The sequence below is a fragment of the Megascapheus bottae genome, chromosome 9, assembly GCF_031878675.1.
Source record: "Megascapheus bottae isolate mThoBot1 chromosome 9, mThoBot2.hap1, whole genome shotgun sequence".
Taxonomy (NCBI): domain Eukaryota; kingdom Metazoa; phylum Chordata; class Mammalia; order Rodentia; family Geomyidae; genus Megascapheus; species Megascapheus bottae.
In genome coordinates this window covers 55,514,596-55,529,612 of record NC_143517.1, presented here as the reverse complement: position 1 = coordinate 55,529,612, position 15,017 = coordinate 55,514,596, and the positions used below count along the sequence as shown (strand labels likewise).

Here is a 15,017-nt window from a genome sequence, read left to right as displayed (position 1 = left end):
TAAGTTTAAATCTTCATTGGTTTGTCTTTATAATGAACAATGAAACTGCAGTTTCAGTAAGACTGTATGTGCTGGTAGGGTCTCTTGAAGAACTCTTATTCTTTCTTGGCTTTTTCTGCTCAAAGTTGGTGCTCTCATTTGAACCAAACCTCCACTTCTGGCCTTTTGCTACTTAATTGGAGATAAGAGTCTCTCAGATTTGTCTTCTTGAGTTGTTTTGAACTGTGATCCTTATATTTCAACCTCTTAAGTAATGAAGATTAGAAGCATGGGTCACTGGTGCTCCCAGATCCTGGGAGTTCTTCATTTTGTATGTTTTAATGAAGATAACAGACCTACTTTTTAAAATCCATATAGATGGTACTACAGTATTTTTAAAAATGTGTTTAGAAAAAAATACATCTTAGATATTATATACATTACTAGTGCCTGCAAAGTATAATATTGTGTTTGCTATATACCTACTAGAATATGATGCAAATTGTATACATGTATAAAACTATTAGTTGTAAAGTATAAAATGTTAATATATATGTGACCGGTAAACTTAATTAACTTACTTAGATGTTGATATCCTTAGGAGGGTTCTTTTTAAAGCAATAAGGTAAAACAGAAAACATGTAGTTTAATTTTGATGTGGCTTTATTCCATGATTAAGGATTCTTAAGCTTCTTCCATTAGCAGGAATCTGGGGATTGATTCAGAAATGTAGTGCAGATTGTAGAGGAAGAAAAGGGAGAGAAAGCAGGGACGTTCGTTCAGTTTAGTTAGAGAATTCTTACTCTATCCAAAGTCCCTGGAGAAGGTCCCAGCTTTTGTGGGCCTCCTGGAACAAGCCCTGGCATGACCTTGGGTTAATTCCTTTTTAATAGCAATGAAATTGTTTTGTGCGTTTTTTGTTTTTGTTTTTTTTGCTTTTCTCATGTTGAAACTTACTATTCTTTTTTCACCCTTCATATAGAAAATGGAGCAGGAGATAAAAAACTTCAGTTGTTCCAGATCATGATGTCATTGTAACTACCAAGTACTTTTTATATTCATATTTAATATACTTCTGACAAGTCCGTGTAATGGTGCAAGATCAAATCCTGCATCTTCCAGAAAAAATTAAAATAGTAAAACAAAAGTATTTAAACTTCTGATATTTATGTACATGTGTAAGTATGATAGCCGACAAATTTTGGAAATTTGTTTGAATTGTTATAATAGTAATAGTTGAAGTTTGACCAGCTCTAATAAAGCTATATGGATAGCAAATGTTTTATGGCACTTAAGGATAATTAGCAACATGAAAATTTTTTGTATTAAGCACTTTTTACCTGTCAACCTAGATTTGGGCTGAGGGTGTAGCTTAAGATAGAGTAGTTACCTAGCATGTGTGAAGCCCTGGATTTGATCCCGCAGAAAAAGAAAGAAAATTCAATATGGGTTATTGTATTTCTGCTATCCTCTTTGTTGTCTTTTTTAAAATACTCTATCCAATAGGCCTTTCACTTCCGTTCCCTGTTCACTTAAAAGCCAGAATTCGTCATGACTAGCACAAAGGCTTCTGTACTTGATTATTAGAATATTTTCAGATAGATATTTTTGTCACTGTAATTTGGGTTAATAAACACTGAACCAGGAGCTGGTGACTCATACTTATAATCCTAGCTATTCAGGAGGCTGAGATCTGTGGTTCTAAGCCTGCTTTGCAGCAAAGTCCATGAGACTCTTATTTCCAATAAACTCCTCAGAAAAGTCAGAAGTGGTGCTGTGGCTTAAGTAATAGAGCACAACCCTTGAACAAAAAGAAGCTCAGGAACATCCCTGAATTCAAGCCTCAGGACCAGCCCCCCCCCCCCCCAAAAAAAAAAAAAAACAAAAGTTTAAATGTCTGCCTTTTACATATAACAAATATTAATAACTATCTTGTTAACCATTTTAATAGCCAAAATTTTTTAATTTAGTCTGTATCTAAAATTGTATTTAACTTATATTTTTTGTACAAAGATAAGAGTGCGAGAATTGTATTACTGATGCCAAAAATACATTACTTTGTTAAAGTTTAAATCATTCGCTTCCATACATTCTCTCCTTAGGAGGAGGGAGGGGAATTCTAGTGTTAATTTTCAAATTAGCTTGTATTGGAAACTTTGAGAAGAATAGGGAACACTAAAAGGAGCAGTTCAGTTGAGGGATTAGGGTGGGGGACATGCTAGGAATTCGGCCTAGGAACTCAAGTCTGCTACACCGTGCCTTCTATCATTGAGTTGCATCCTCACCCAAGGGTTTGGATTTTACTACAATTATTAAGCTATCTTTTTTGTTTTTTAATCTAGATACTTAAAACTTCCTAAAACCATGGGTATGGTGGCTCCTGCCTGTACTCCTAGCCAGGAGGCTTAGATCTGAGGATCAAAATTAAAAGCCAGCCCGGGGCACTATGAGACTCTTATCTCAAGTTAATCACTAGAAAATGGAAAGTGGGGCTGTGACTCAAGGGGTAGGACCTTGAGCTGAAGAGCTCAGGGACAGTGCCCAGGCCGAACTCAAGCCCTTAATTAGTAAATGCTGCCTCACATAATCCATAAACAAGGCCAATCAGTGCAAACATTGAAGTATATGTATAAGTTATTTTTCAGATTCAGATGAATCTTTGATGACAAGGATTTCATTTTGTATGTATAGCTTGTGTAATAAAACTTAAATGTGAAGACTCAAATTTATTTCTTCATTTTGAGAAAATATATTGAAGATTACAGTAAAGAACAAGTACAACAGCTGTTCATGCATATAATATATGCATAATTTACAATGCTATTGACCTACCGGGTATGATGGTAACATCCTATAGTCCCAGCAGCTGTTCAGGAATCTGAAACAGGAAGATCCATTAAATCCTGTAATTTGAAATCAGACTGGGAAACATAGTAAACCTCTGCCTCAATAAAATAAATTGCTGTTGACACTGGAATGTTTTCAATGGTACATATTCTTTAACTATAGAGACCAAAGTGTTTCTTATCCTTTCTGTGGCATACTGTCCATAAACTCTGGAAGTGATAGATATATATCTGTGTGGAGTTTGTAAAATATGTTGAAATTATGAAGTTGGAAGGTTTTCTCTCATTTTTAGCTAAAAGTCACCCAAACTGGAAAGTAAAAATGAACTTTGATCATTAATTACATGACCTCATACATAAAAGATCATTAAGAATGTGTGCACAGCTGGGCACTGGTGGCTCATGCCGATGGTCTTAAAACTATTTAGGGGACTATAATCTGAGGATCAGATTTCAAAGTCATCCCAGCATTCACGAATACCCAGGTTCAATTCCTTGGCACCAACATATAGAAGAAGCCGGAAATGGAAATAGCCAGGTGCGGTGGCTCACACCTGTAATCCTAGGAAGAGCCAGAAGTGGTACTGTGGCTCAAGTGGTAGAGCTCTAGCCTTGAGAATACCCAAGGACACTGCTCAGGCCCTGAGTTCAAGCCCCGAGATTGGCCAAAAACAAAAAGCCACATTTTATATATGCTTGACTTTATCCAACTGGGAATTTAAGTCAGTTTGCTGTAAGATAAAAAGTCAAGCACAAAATGTTATATTTTTATGCATTATCAATGAACCATTTGGAAAGTAAGTTAAATACACCATTCCATTTGTAATGCTTTCTCTTGTCATGACAAAAAGATTTCAAGAGGTTTCAAACCATGGCTGGCCGACTCCACACACTTAAAAGACTTGTGGCAAGGTTGGGAATTTGGCCTAGTGTTGAGTGCTTGCCTAGCATGTACAAAGACTTGGGTTCGATTCCTCTGTACCAAAAAGCCAAAAGTGTCACTGTAGCTCAAGTGGTAGAGCTCTAGCCTTGAGAAAACAACCCATGGACAGTGCTCAGGCCCTGAGCCCAAGCCCAGGACTGACCAAAAAAAAAAAAAGAAAGGTATGTGGTGAAGGCAGAAGCAGGAGGAAGAAAAAAGAAGCTGCTTGACTTGTAGCAGCCAGAAAGCAGAGATAAACTCCAACTGTCCACCTCCTCATTTGCAATTTAGTCAAAGTTCACTAAGGAAAGCAGTGTGGTACAGACAGGTGTATTCGTGTCTACCACTTGTGCTACATTCCCAGCCTGGAGAGTTGTTTTGTCTTGGGTTTGTTTCTATTATAAAGGTGATATACAGAGTTACAGTTATGTGAGTCCAGTAATGAGCACATTTCTTGTTGAACAATGTCACCTCTTCCCTCATTTTCTCCCCCGTCCCTTATTTTGCTCCTCACTCCTTTCCATCACAAGTTGTATAGTTCATTTTCAACAGTGTCTAGGGAATATTGCTGCTTTAGTTCACCTTTTATCCCACCATTGGTGTTCGCTCACCCCTTACGCGTCCCCAGACAGATAAAGTCATACACGAGATAAAGTACAGAAATCAAAAACTGACTACAGGGAGAGAGGAGTAAAATAATAAAGCTTCTTGTTTCCATTTCTTGGAATTCATTTCCATAAACATATATGCACATAATTACTGAGCCTTTGAATCCTGAAAATATCCTCCTTTGGTCTCAGTGTGAATGTTTGGACTCCTGTTTATCATGCCCAAGTATAGGTTTTGTCTTCTACTATCCATTGTGTTTACTTGTAGATTTTGGTTTTTTTTTTTTTTCTTGCCAGTTGTGGGCCTTGAACTCAGGGCCTGAGCACTGTCCTTGGACTTTTCTCAAGACTAGAGCTCTACCACTTGAGCCACAGCACCACTTTCACCTTTTTTCTATGTATGTGGTACCAAGGAATTGAACCCAGGTCTTCGTGCATGCTAGGCAAGCACTCTACCACTAGGCCAAACTCCTGGCCTACTTGCAGATTTTATAGGCACATTCCAATTATGACAAATGAGGGAAAACAGGTAACATACTTTGGGTCTGGCTTCACTTAGTATTTTTTTCCAGGTCGTTCCATTTCCTCATGAATGGAGCAATATGGAAACAATCCCTTTGTGTATTTATGTAACATTTTCTTGATACACCCATCCACTGAGGGTTGATTCATCTGCATTGAGTCCATAACCTGGCTATGGTAAACAATGCTGCAGTGAACATAGTTGTCCTGGTAGCTTTAGTGTGGCCTGGTCAGGAGTGGTATTTCTGGGTCATAGAGAAGCTCTATATTGTTTTCCAGAGTGGTTGAACAAAGTTTACATTTCCGCCAACAGTGTATTAGTGTTCTCTTCGCCACATCCCGCTAGTTTTCTTGGTAATGGATATTCTAACTGGGGTGAGTAAAAGTTCCAAATGCTTTAATTTGCATTGCTTTTTTGGCCAAAGAAGTTGAACATTTCCTGTGGAATTCAATATTTTTGTGCTTAAGGTCTCTAAAAATCTTAGTATCTGGTACTTTTGGGAAATGAAAGCTGATAAGCATAGCTATTTCCTCAAATGTTATTTGATAAGAGCTGTTTTTGAAAGGTCTAGTGAAGTAAAGGGCTGGGAAGTCAGATAGGCAAATGAAGGCTGTTGTTTTTTTCCCCCCAGGGTAAGTCTTACTTAGGCCCATTTTGAAGATGCATTCCATATTTAGGTAGTTTCAGCGTGGAGTAGGTCCCCAGAGATCACTAGGGAAAATGATGGTAATAGAAAAAAGTTGCCACTTTCCCACTTAGTACGGTTGTGGATATTCAGATTCAGGCAACATAAGCATGCTGGGGAAGCAGCAGGGAATATGTCCTACAGGTCAGATTTTACATGTAACCTTTGTAGTAGGCTCAAAAATGACCCTATCCTTTCCCTAATCCCTGAAGCCTGTGAGTGTTACTTTATACAACAAAAGTGGAGGGCAGGGAGTCCTTTTAGGTAAAATTAAGGATGTTGAGTTGGGAGGTTATCCTGAATTATTGCAGGTCCTAAATTCAGTCGCATACACCTCCCTAAGCGGCAAGCAGAGCAAGATTTACACAGAAGGCAGGACAAAGATTAAGATTGCTCCAGGTCAGGAGCAAAACCTACTGGTGGAGTGCTCACCTAGCATGCGCGAAGCCCTGAGTTTGATTCCTCCGTACTACGTACTCACAAAAAGCTGGACGTGGTACTGTGGCTCAAGTGATAGAGCATGAGCCTTGAGCAAAAAGTGTCCACAGACAGTTCCCAGACCCTGAGTTCAAGCCCCAGGACTGGCCACCCAAAAAAATATGGCCCCAATCCTAGAAATGCCAGTTGGAAGCCAATAAAAATGAAACAAGGAAGAGGGTCAGAGTGTCTCCCTGGTTCCTACAGGATGGTTTAGCCCTGTAATTGCTGTGATTTGAGCCTAATGATACTGATTTTAGATTTTTGGCCTCTTGTACTATTGAGAGAATGATTTTTTTTTTTTGTAGTTAGCAATACTGACTTTGTGGTAATTAATTGCAACATCCACTGAAAACAAAGCTGATGAATTATACAATCCTTGCCAGGTATTGGTCAGTGGTCCATCTCTATACTCAGGAAGGTGACGTGAGGATCATGGTTCAACTGGCCTCCAATTACCTAGCAAAAAATGAACTGGGAACCGGGTGCAGTGACCCACACCAGTAATCCTAGCTACCCAGGAGGCTGAGATCTGAGGATCAAGGTTCAAAGCCAGCCCAGACACAAAAGGACTTGAGACTCTTATCTCCAATTAACCTGTAGAAAAGGGAAGTGGGGCTTGGCTAGCTTTGAGCTAAGAGCTCAGGGACAGTGCCCAGGCCAAGTTCAAGCCCCATGACCCAAAAAAAAAAAAAAAAAAAAATGAACTAGAGGCATGACTCAAATAGAGTACTAGCCATAAGTCAAAAAGCATAGACATGGGCTGGGAGTTTGGCCCAGTGGTAGAGTGCTTGCCTAGTATGCACGAAGATCCAGTTTTGATTCCTTAGTACCACATATATAGAAAAGAGCCGGAAGTGGTGCTGAGGCTCAAGTGGTAGAGTGCTAGCCTTGAGAAAGTCCAAGGACAGTGCTCAGGCCCTGAGCTCAAGCCCAGGACTGGCAAAAAACAAAAAACAGACATCACATGAAGCCCTGTGTTCAAGCCCCAGTACTGCACACACAAAGAATAATACACTACCAGAAATTTGGCAATATTTTAAAAGTAATGCCTTTTCTCCCCTCTTGAGTTTTTCAGGCTATGGTCCTAGAAGACTTCCCTGATTTCCCAGCCTCACAGTTACTGTGCTGCTGTGGTTAAAGCCCAGAACAGTAAGCCACCAACCTGAGAGCCAGAAGTAAGTCTCTGGCTTCCAAAGCCCAGAGCAATAGGCCCCTAACTTTAAGGGTTAGGAGCCATAAGCTGAGTCTACCAGTCCAGCCACTTAGGCCTTGAGTACTTAAATGTCTAGACTACCAACCCTGGTAAAGTTTTTTATTTCCTACTCACAGTTCCTATATAGATAGAACAGAAGAGCCCCAGCCAGATGATAACAAAGCTATGAAAGAACAAGCTTTTGGTATGGGCCGCTTGTAGTTATTGAACATCCCAGTGATACTGAACTTCATCTAATTAATAGCAAAATCTAAGCTTTGCTAGCAAAAAGATTGCAGAAAATACTGCAAGGTTGGGGATTTTGCCTTTTACTCGTTCTGGGAACGAATAAGTACAGAACACCAAGAAATAACTGTATTTATGCATCCATTAAATTGTTAAGAACCAACTGGGTTTTATTTGGCTAAGAGTCTCCGGTTGCAAGTACCAGAAAAGCACATTTTTGTAAGGATATGAATTACCTCATGGATAGATGAAAAACCAAACATCAGTGGAAGAGAAAGAACCCTGGCAGGAGTTCTTAAAAATAGTTTTCATTAGCATGATTCAGCAAAGCCAGATCACCCAGGCACAATGATTATCTAATCTAAATTTCAAAGTCTCTTCTCCCCATAAAAAAGTTTGCATTCCTTCTGATGTGTACCCTAACTCTGTCCAGAGTCCAGAATTGTATACTATAAACATGACAGTTTGTGACTCGCATTGTTATGAAGTGGTTCCCTCAACCAACCCAGGCCTCTCATCTGTCATAAGGGAATAAAACCACAGTGCCAGACTAACATGACCCCACATCTCGACATACATGCAGAACTCTTCATCTCATGAGCATGCCGTATCTCATTTAATCCTTCAAAAACAAGCCTACTAGCAAGATTTTAGAAGCATTTTCATTTTACACATAAAAGAACTATGGCTTAGATGGAATCATTTCCTGAATGCCACACATAGCAGTTGAAATGGGGCTCAAGCTAGGTCTGTGAAACCTCTTCACCACATCCCTTGAACAAACGTTGCCACTCCCTTCCACATGTCCTTTCAGCAGTCCACATTCCCTGAGGACCAGTGATCGTCTACAAGCACCTGCAGTGCTGCTGTGATTCACCTGAGGTAGGCTGAAAATGATGGGCCCCCAGCCCTAGGAACTGCTGCCTGCTGGACAGAGATGAGAGTTGGTAAGTAGTACCATTAAGCTGGGTTCTGCATTGTAGATTCTCCATTGAAGCCGAAGCCATGTTTGCATTTCCCCTGAGTTCCCCTTCCCTGCTGCCCCGTGGGGACATTTGCCAAATAAACCACTTACTCTCACAAGCCCTTTCTCAGAGTCTCCTTGAGAGAAAGCCCAACCTACTATCTCACTCTCTTTATAAAAATCCGAGAAGGATTTGTGAACTGCTTTAATGGCTACTCTTTTTATTAGGGTTCTCAGTTATTGAACCTTATGAACCACCATTAATTCCTCCAATATTTCATTGTGATCACAGTACACTCTGAATTTCTTTTCATGGTAAAAATTGTCTTATTTTTGCAGCAATGCTGTGTTTTTATTCTGTGTGTGTGTGTGTGTGTGTGTGTGTGTGTGTGTGTGTGTGTGTGTGCGCATGTGTAAGAGGAAAATTGTTTGGGCTATATAATCTTAGTGTGCAAAGGTTGGAAATGAAATCATTACATTTTGAACAAGTTAGCTCTGCCAACATCCAAGCTCTGGCTTAGAGTCAGGGAACAGTACTTAACATGCAGCGAGAGGCTCTTGGAATATGTTTCCCTTCCAAGCACATGCCGAATTAAAATGATTTAAATGTCCAAAAGATAGGTGTCTAAGACATTTTGTGGAGCAAAGGAGCCAGGTACCCTGGACTTCAGATCATTTTGAACTACACACGCTGATTTCAAAGACCATTGAACTTCAAATGGCTTGAAGGTTGACTTGGGACAAGGAAAACAAGGGGCTCACGGCAATAGATAATGTATTCATGAAATAATTTGGAAACTGATTACGTGTGATGAATCCTAATTATAGCTATTTACGGTTGTGAATTATTTAGGAAAATCAGAATCTTCAAAATAAAGACCAGCTTTTGCTTTCATTATTTTAGAAGGGAAATGAGTTACTCCCCAGTCTCAGGTTCTGCGATTATTTTTCCTCATTTGGTTTCCATGTTTTTATATTTAGGATCACAGCATATGTGTCTTCTGTTTCTTCTTTAAAAAATGTCTTTTCCAAACTCTTACCCAACCCTACCAGGGAGAAAATGTAAATTACCACTATAACTGAAGAAATGAACCCCCAGGTTTCTTCTGAACCTTAACCCCGCAGCTGTGGCATGAAATGAAGTCATTACAATGCCAGCTAGCTGAAAATGTCTATCCAAAAAGAGAGTTTCCTAATATCCTTAGACCAAACACCCTCTCAGAAGAGGGAAAAATATAACCTAACATTTTCTTTCATCTAAAAATAGCATCCTGCAAACACTAAAACGCTAACAGTGGCTAGCAAGGAGAAAACACAGATTGATTCTTTCCTCTGTTTTAAAGTTTCTGCAGTTATAATCTCCTTTGGTAGTAAAAATATTTTATAGATGATAATAATTTCATAGCTATAAAATTGATTTTTATAGTTAGAGAATTTGAAATACCTGAAGGAAGGCTACAAAGAAATAACATTGTGCATCTAAACTGAAGGAAAATTGATCCTCAAGTGTTGAGGTATTTTTCAAGAAAAAATTTAAAAGTGTGCAGATCTATCTGCATAATCACAAAGAAGGTTTTTAATCTTTGGCTATGTGTATAAGCATATTTTCATGCTATAAACAGCATACCTTTCAATCAGCTATGAAGGAGAAAAAGAAATATGTGACTAGCTTACAAATGGAGAAATTAACTCACTGAGAAGTCCAAGCTAATTAGTCTATATTTCCTATTTACAACAATGACAATATAGTAACTAAATTGCTGTAAAGGACAAAAACCAACATTAACAAATTATTATTAGGGTACTTTAGAATCACACTTGCTGAATGTATATATAGTCATATATAGTATGATTGAAGACTGTTGTGTGCAAGGAATTCCATGAGATTTGTCTCTGTCCCCCTACCACAGGAGTTTATAATACAGACAAATTGGTCAAATTACACTAAGTCTAAATTTAAGCAAATCTCTAAACACAAATTGCTTCAGTGATTTGACTTATCTTCTATCATCACAGAAGGACGTGGTGGAGGGCCTGTGGAATCAAACACAGCTTCCAGTAATTTTTTTGTGTCAGTCTTTGGCCTTGAACTCAGGGCCTGGGCACTGTCTTTGGGCTTTCTCAAGGCTAGTTCTCTACTCCTTGAGCCACAGCATCACTTCCAGCTTTGTCTGTGCATGTGGTAGTGAAGAATCAAACCAAGGGCTGGGCAAGCACTCAACCACTAGGCCCCAGCTTCCAGAATTCTGGACCTGGGCATTGTCAGCTTAAGGCTACTGTCCTACCCCTTGAGCCACAGTGGTTTTCTGGTGGTTAATTGGAGATAATCTCACCGATTGATTTTAGTGCCAGGGCAGGCTTTGAATTGCAATCCTCAGATCTTAGCCTCCTGAGTAGCTAGGATTATAGGCATGAGCCACCACACCAGGCTTGTGCCCTCATATTCTACTCAGCTAAGAATTTGTTCAAGGATTAAACCATTGATGAATTTAGTGTCCTCATGACCCTGCCACCTCTCAATAATGCCACCAGCTGGGGACCTAGCCTTCACCATGTAAGTCTTCCCAGGGGACACTTCCTATCCAAACCAAAACACTATTCTAGAGGAGTCTTCAACGGAGTTAGAAGAGGGCATGGTAGCTCACACCTGTAATCCTAATTACTGAAGCAATAGAACATGATGAAATAACAAAATAACATAACAAAATGCTATCTCCACCAATGAAAACATTGGATGTGGTAGTATGCATCTGTCATCCTATGATTTAGGAAGTAAAAATAGAATTGCCGTGAAGGCTTGCCTGGACACTAATATGACACCCTACTTGAAAGATAAAGCAAAAAGGGATGGGAGCATGACTCAAACAGTGGAGCACCTGCCTAACAAGGATAGGCCCTGAGTTTAAAGCCAAGCACTACCTAAGGAGGTAAGTGAGGGGAGAGGAAGAAAGGAAAAGAAGGGGTCTGTGGGAACATGGGCTGCTTAATTGAGCTAACTTACATGGATACTTAGACCTCCTACCTAGCAGACAGACAAAGCAACACAAAAAAGCAATCCAACTTTGCTTCTCACCCATGCAGATGTATCATTTGGGGCTGGAGAGACTACAAATACATCGTCAACATGGCTCATATTTTCTGATAATAGGATTATCCATATGCTTGAAATAGGACACAAAAACTCTCATTTCCTTCATTTTACAGAAGAGTAAAAGTAGACGTAGACAGGTTTTTTTTTTTTTTTTTTTTTTTTTTTTGCCAGTCCTGGGCTTGAGCTCAAAACCTGAGCACTGTTCTTGGACTTTCTCAAGGCTAGAGCTCTACCACTTGAGCCTCAGCACCACTTCTGGCTTTTTGCTATGTATGTGGGGTACCAAGGAATTGAACCTGGGTCTTCGTGCATGCTAGGCAAGCACTTTACCACTAGGCCAAACTCCCGGCCCCGATAGGGTTTTTTTGTTTTTGTTTTTGCCAGTCCTGGGCTTAAGCTCAGGGCCAGAGGACTGTCCTTGGATTTTTCTCAAAGCTGGAACTCTACCACTTGAGCCTCAGCACCACTTCTGGCTTTTTCTAAGTATGTGGTACCAAGGAATCGAACCCAGGTCTTCGTGCATGCTAAGCAAGCACTCTACCACTAGGCCAAACTCCAAGCCTGTAGATAGGTTTTTAAAATGTCTTTGGTGACACAATGTGGGAAATTCAGTGACAACAATAGCAGTCATAACTTTATCCTTGCAATGTGTCTTTGTAGCTCTCTCAAAAGGTGGAATCTGAGGGTAGGGGATATAGGAAGAGGGGAGGAATGTAGTGGAGAAAGTGTTTTAGAAGTACCAAGAACATTGACTTTTTTGTTGTTATCAATAATGTTGTTATGTTCACAGAGCAAGCACTAACAGAGATAGGAAAAGACTTGAAGTTGATTTTGCAAGTTGGTTCATCTGAGCTACCTTTAGCAGGAATATTTCTGTTCACTGTCTGAAGCAGCCATTAGAGAAAAAATTTGGGGCCCGTTTCTCTAGAGCTAAATTCTCAAGTCCACCAAACTACAGGTAGAATCTAAGGTGTCTTAGTTTGATATCTTTTTGGCTGATCTGTTTCACGGTGTCATATTTTTAAAAGGTCTTTTCCATACAAAGTGGAGGGGGGGAGGAAAATAACAGCAGAAGGAAATTTCTACAAAAAGTGCTGTTGGAAGCCTTTCCTCAGATGATGTTGGCACTCAGAACTTTTTACTCAAAGCTCTTCATTTCCTACAAATATTTTTTTCACAGTTCCAAGGGTGGAAGAAGCTCTGAAGAGCAAAAAGTGCTGTGCTTTTTTTCCTTTCATTTTTATTTTTGGTGCCAGTAGTGGGGCTTAAACTTAGGGCTAAGTGTTCTTGTTTAGCTTTTTACTAAATGTCGGTGCTCAACCACTTGGGCTACACCTCCATCACTGGCCTTTTTATTTCTTTTTTTTCTTTTTATTTATTTATTTTGTGGTTAATTGGAGATAAGAGTCTGACAGACTTTTCTGCTTGGGCTAACTTCAAACCATGATCCTCAAATCTCAGCCTCAGCAACTGACCCAAATGAATGCTGTACTTTAAAAAACCTGTTAAACAATTTCTTTTCTCTTAACTGTACTGAAATTTTTCATACCAGTTTGACAAGCTGAAAAACAAATGCATAAAAATTAGACTTCTATCTATGCCAATCCATGGGCAAAAACTTAATTCTGGATCCAAACAGCTGTTAATATCCATCATATTTACAATTTTTATAAATGAGTTTATTTTAATAAAAACAAGTTACTCTGTGAACATGGTCTCTAAACAGATTTATGTAGGCTGACACAATCTGCTATGCTAAACATATATGCATATTGCTTAAGTCTGCAACCCTTTTTTTTTTAAGTGGAGTTAACAGTCTTGATTTTTGCAAGGATATCAAATAATTGGCAGCACTTTAGCTCAGGACACTGTTCTCAGCAATGGGCTATTGAAATTGTTTTCCTGGACAAAACTGCCTTGTGGGCGTGACTCTAAATTGAGAAGGTTGCTGGCATTGGGCAGTGGAGCAGGCAGATAGCTTCCAGAGAGAAGTCTATAAACTGGTGTTACAGAGGAGTTAGAAAAGGAATAGAGGGAGAGAGAAGAGGAAGGAGCAAGGAGGATGACAGATATAAGGAAAAAAGAGAGGGGAGAGAGGGAGGGAGACACACAGGCTCATACACAGAGAAACACACAGAAAGAACAGAAACACATAGGAAAAAAGAAATATACTGAAAGAGAATATGTTTCCATATCCCTAAAGGGACTCTCCCCTGACCCCTTTCTACCCTTTACTTTGATACATCTTTGATGCATCATTATTCTCATGTTCATGGCTAAGCCACCACTAAACCATAAACTTCTGGCAGACAAGAATATAATCTGGTCTTCTGGATTCACAAGTTTTATATTGATGATTCAACCAACTGGATGAAAAGCGTTTGGGGGAAAATTTATTTGTACTGAACATATATTCACTTCTTTCTTGTCATCCTCTTAAGAAAACCCTTCCTCCAACTATTTACATTTCATTTACTTTTCATTAGGTATTACAAATAATCTAGAGCTGATTTAAGGTGTATTGGAGGATGCATATAAATTATATACATATACTACACCATTTTTTTTTCTAGTTGCTGGGCTTGAACTCAGTGCTCAGTCTGAGCACTGTCCTTGGGCTTTTCTCAAGGTTATCACTCTGCCACTTGAGCCACTTCACCACTTGCAGCTTTTTCTATGTATGTGGTACTGAGGAATCAAACCAGGGTCTTTATGCATGCTAGGCAAGCACTCTACCACTAGGCTAAACTCCTGGCCATACTACACCATTTTTATGGGACTTGATCATCCCTGGATGTCCCTTGATATCTGGAGGGTTGTAGAATGATCCCCCTTTTGGATACCAAGACACTGGACAGCCTTAGCTATGTTTTTCTGTTTTTCTTTGACAGTACCTGACATAGTGCTCAAAAAGCTATGGTTAACTGAATGAAAGGACAAATTTCTGTAATTGGAATCTTTTCTCTCTTGTGCCCTAAGCCCTAAGCAGAAATTTTAGGTGGGGACAACACTGACTCTTGGAGACATACAGCAATTTTGTGGGCACAACTTTTTTTTTTTTTTTGCCAGTCCTGGGCTTGAGCTCAGGGCCTGAGCACTGTCCTTGGACTTTCTCAAGGCTAGAGCTCTACCACTTGAGCCTCAGCAACACTTCTGGCTTTTTTCTATGTATGTGGTACTGAGGAATCAAACCCGGGTCTTCATGCATGCTAGGCAAGCACTTTAACCACTAGGCCAAACTCCCGGCCTGTGGGCACAACTTCTGTCTTATAGTTCTTTTAGGGATCAGAGTATTTACAATGTGAGACCCTACTTTTTAAATGTTTATTAATATTAGGCTAGTATTTTTATTGTAAACAATTTCCTCTCTTTTTAAAAAAAGTCCCTATGTTATGAAAGCATGATATTGGCTTCTCGAAATCACTTGTATAAATAGCTCGCATTATGAATTTAATTCCAGGAGACTAACGTGCTGCTAAAC

The 15,017-nt window shown here is 39.5% G+C and overlaps 1 protein-coding gene and 1 long non-coding RNA gene across 4 annotated transcripts in view; one reads left to right on the top strand and one right to left on the bottom strand.

Moving 5' to 3' along the window:
- The window catches only part of Atad2 (ATPase family AAA domain containing 2), a 57,950-nt gene extending 56,115 nt beyond the window's left edge, over nucleotides 1-1,835 (top strand). For all 3 annotated transcript variants that reach the window (XM_090339341.1, XM_090339343.1, XM_090339342.1), the window contains one exon: nucleotides 962-1,835. In XM_090339341.1, the coding sequence (XP_090195467.1) occupies nucleotides 962-1,006 (45 nt within the window). In that variant the 3' untranslated portion in view covers nucleotides 1,007-1,835. The remainder of the gene's footprint in view (nucleotides 1-961) is intronic.
- LOC150059205 (uncharacterized) overlaps nucleotides 1-15,017 on the bottom strand; it is a 59,453-nt gene that overhangs the window by 42,965 nt on the left and 1,471 nt on the right. Inside the window, exon 2 of the long non-coding RNA XR_016536698.1 lies at nucleotides 2,812-2,857. This is a non-coding gene — a long non-coding RNA (uncharacterized LOC150059205). The remainder of the gene's footprint in view (nucleotides 1-2,811; nucleotides 2,858-15,017) is intronic.